Below are 4,248 nucleotides of genomic sequence, written 5' to 3'. Positions count from 1 at the left end.
CCTTGGACAATAAAAATAATTCTACACTTAGTTCAGGTTTTGTTTTAAAACTGGCCAAAATTGTCATTGAGGCAATGTTATTTTGGGAAAAGAAATTGATGCTCTGTGATAAACAATGTTTAAATATATAAAAGTGTATGTTATTATTTTCATGAAATATACATAACAAAACTGACCATTTTTGTGTCATTAAATACAAAATTCAATGACATCAAATACATTCATATTGTTGTGCATACATGTGTTCATATTGCTTGCATACATGTGTTGTGCTCAGTTGCTCAGTCTTGTTTGACTCTGCAACCCCGTAAACTGTAGCCCATCAGGCTCCTCTGTCCATGGGATTTCCGAGGCAAGAATACTGGAGTAGGTTGCCATTTCCTTCTCCAGGGGATCTTCCCCACCCAGGGACTGAACCAGCATCTCCTATAAGTCCTGCACTGGAGGAGGATTCTTTACCACTGGGCCACCTAGGAAGCCCATATTGTTGTACAACCATAAAAACATGTTTTGTATCCAATTACAAGATATGGTGGCAAATTTTTATGTATTCATGAATACTATAGCATAGTCTGGGCTGAGATAGAAATATCTGGAAGGATAAGGTCTGTAATGTAAATGTTAGGCTTGTGTGATTTTATAAACTTTTCCTTTATCTTATGTGATGGGAATTGTCCAATAATAAAACATTCATATAATTAAGGATTTTATTCATATAATTAAACAATTAAAACTTTCAAGATGCCTTGTGATGTGCAAGATTTTTTTTAATGATTTATGTAATTTAAATGATACCGTTGTCCTCCTGACCTGTGTCAAATGCTGTTGTAACATCCTCCTGTCTCCAAAGACACAGTCCCCACTGAAGCCTGTGTTGTGTTTTTGCCAAACTTCATTACTCAGATTAAATAATGACTCTTGATTGTAGGTCAGCAAGGACCATTTGTTTTTGTCACTTAGTGGTATTTTCTGCAAATTAAAAATAAAGTGACATTTGACACTGACTGTAAAACATTTCTCTCTGTCCTGCTGGCTTAACACATATCTCCTCTAGCAGTTAAGAGAATTCCTGAGCTCTTACTGTAATTTATTTTTGTTTCAATCATGGAGATAGTAAGAAAATATTTGGACATTTATAATAGCACTAAGCCCATCATAAACAAATCTTTCCAATTTGTTGGAGATGGTGGACAAAGGGAGCCCTATTCATTCCCAGACATGACAATTAGTGTGAAGACATAAACATCCTTATTAAAATATGACTATTAGCATTGTAATCTTAATTTTTTGATGTTTAAACAAGCACCAGAAGCTTTGATTTACTCACAGAAAAGTAAGTACGATAAAGTTTGTCTCTTGGATTGTAATTCCTTTCATAGGATCTTGGTTATATTTTCCGCTGGAAACAAAAAAAATTTCAGTAGTAATTTCTATTTTTAATGTATTAAAATATATTTTTGAAATGCCAGTTTTTAGAATGAATTTCCATTGTGTGGATAAATTTCATTTCCTGGGAAGTGTATGTCATATATAAAAAATTCTGTATCAAAGTTAATGTAAGAAATATTCAAGATAACTTTGGATAGATACATCTCAAATAAAAATAGTGTTTTCCTGTATAAAGAAGTATTTAAGCATGCCCTTTCATTCCTCTTTACATATCCCCGAAAATAACATAATTACTAAAATGACATATCTCATTACATAGCCCTGTGTTCATATTGAACATTTGTTTGAAAGAATAATCAGAAACCAGATACTAACATTTTATTGTCAATATGCTTACTAACTTCTATTATAAAATAGTCTTGTAAAAAAAAATAGATGTATTTCAAGAATTGTGTGATGGTCAAAGTTTGAAGGGCAGAGTAAAATTTCACAATGATGCACATATCATCTGAGAAATTATTATGAAAGATGAAAGGAAGGTAGATGGGCTGCAAATACATATGTATGTCTATTTCTTCTACATATCAATTTGATATAAATACTTGACAGCTGTTGAATTTCTTAAGAAGATTTTAACTTTCAAGTAAGCTGTAATCGTCAGTCAGTGATTTTACTCTATATCAGAAACACTGGACCTAAGTAAGTAGTTACGATGAATCGTGACCAACCTCAGTAAGAAAAGAATACAATAAGTTAAACAATAAAGTAAATACACTTGTAAAACAAATGAACCAAGCACAAAAAGGGTGAATTTTTTTCTATTCATTGATGTTAGAAAATCTCAAGATAAGAAACACTAATTGTATATTAGAAATATTTGAGTCTCTACTGGTGTAGTATCAGTGAAGATTAATTCCTTGGCTGGAAGTTGTAGAAGGGAAGAGAAGGTGATTATCATATATATCAGCATCAGGGTAACACACATGTTCAGTAAAGGCAATGATGGGGAAAAAAAAGTGGACTATGTAGCACTGGGTGATGGGCAAGCAGCAGGGCTTAGCTTATTTGTAAGAATTAAGCACACTTAACCTAAAAAGAAACTAGCATACAAAATTTTCTTTTGGAACAAAGACCTCAGATTTTTCTCTAGAGTCTATGAAGTAAACCCCAGTTATTTTAGCACTGTTTTTAAAAGATTCGAAGTGTCAAGAAAAGATACAAAATCAAGGATGCAATTTTCTGATTCCACTTCTGAATAAGGAAAAATCTTGAAAGTCAAAAGATGTTATTGCAACCTATGAAAGTGTAGCTCCTCAGCATCTACTTAGTCACAATGGAAAATTTTAAACACATGATAGACAGACAAAATACACGTGTTTATGTATATACATATATATAGTATGTATATATATATATAACATATTGTATATATAAACTAAAAGACTAAATGTATTAAATTTTAAACCAGTTAAAATAGTCTATAAGCAAATTTCTCTGAATATCACATACAGATTGGAGAGAAGTGAGAAGTCAGTGATGAGAAACAGTACAGTAACAAAATTCATTCTGCTGGGACTGACAGATGACCCTGAGCTGCAGGGTTTAATTTTTATCTTTCTATTCCTTACCTACACACTGAGTTTAACTGGAAACCTGACCATCATCACACTCACCTTTGTGGATTCCCACCTGAAAACGCCAATGTACTTTTTCTTAAAAAATTTCTCCTTCTTGGAGATGTCTTTCACATCTTCTTGTATCCCCAGATACCTGTATAGTATAGCTACAGGTGACAGGGTCATTACCTATAATTCTTGTGCCCTTCAAGTATTTTTTACTGATCTGTGTGGAGTAACGGAATTTTTTCTGCTGGCCACCATGTCCTATGACCGCTACTTGGCCATCTGCAAGCCCTTGCACTATGTGACCATCATGAGCAACAGAGTCTGCAGAATTCTCATCATCTCTTGCTGGATGTCTGGTTTATGTGTATTAATCCCACCACTTAGCCTGGGTTTAAATCTAAAATTTTGTGACTCTAACAAGATTGATCACTTTGGCTGTGATGCATTTCCTTTAGTGAAAATCTCATGCTCAGAAACATGGCTGATGGAACAGACGGTTATAATCTGTGCTGTGCTGACCCTAAATATGACTCTCACTTGTGTAGTTCTGTCATATGCTTGCATTGTGAAGACAATTTTGAGGTTCCCTTCTGCTCAGCAAAAGAAAAAGGCCTTTTCAACCTGTTCTTCTCACATGATTGTGGTTTCTATCACCTATGGCACATGCATTTTCATCTACATCAATCCTACGGCAAAGGAAGAAGTGGCCATTAAAAAAGTGGTTTCACTCCTCATTTTTTCTGTTTCACCTATGTTGAATCCATTTATTTATACCTTGAGAAACAACCAAGTTAAGAAAGCCTTTAAGGACTCAATCAAAAGAATTGCTTTGTTCTCATCTAAGTAAGAAAAAAATATTTAAAAAATATCATCTCAAAAGGATAGGAAGGAAATATTTTTGAAGTTTATAATTTACTAATAGCAAAATACATATATTACTATGAACACACATATATAGCAGATAAAACTTAATAAATATTCTCTTGAATCTATGTTAAATGTTGTCAATAGAATGTATTAGAAATAGTGATTTAACTAAGTAGAGCAATAATCTATAAAAGCATGTGGATAATTAGGAGAGTAAAGGCAGGCATATGGGAACAGAGGTTGCACTATAGATCACAGAGACTTAAGGCTGAAGTCTCAGGATTACTGTAGTAAGAGCACTTGTGACACGATAGATGCACATTTAATGAAAGTTTGAATTAGAAAACCATACTTATTTTCATGGAAA

The 4,248-nt window shown here is 33.3% G+C and overlaps 1 protein-coding gene across 1 annotated transcript; it reads left to right on the top strand.

Annotated features, from left to right (window-relative positions):
- The first annotated feature begins 2,925 nt into the window (after positions 1 to 2,925).
- Positions 2,926 to 3,861, top strand: LOC147372122 (olfactory receptor 6C2-like). The gene has a single exon (XM_086403601.1). It carries the CDS (start codon positions 2,926 to 2,928, stop codon positions 3,859 to 3,861), a length of 936 nt encoding a protein of 311 aa, XP_086259727.1.
- The last annotated feature ends 387 nt before the right edge of the window (positions 3,862 to 4,248 follow it).

The sequence above is a fragment of the Bos grunniens genome, chromosome 5 (assembly GCF_055505025.1).
Source record: "Bos grunniens cultivar Pamir isolate PY7600 chromosome 5, Bosgru_T2T1.0, whole genome shotgun sequence".
Lineage (NCBI taxonomy): Eukaryota > Metazoa > Chordata > Mammalia > Artiodactyla > Bovidae > Bos > Bos grunniens.
This window is presented reverse-complemented; position numbering and strand designations above follow the sequence as displayed.

Bases quoted from the DNA above. Each gene is read 5' to 3' on its own strand.
- LOC147372122 (XM_086403601.1), top strand. From the start codon at position 2,926: ATGAGAAACAGTACAGTAACAAAATTCATTCTGCTGGGACTGACAGAT.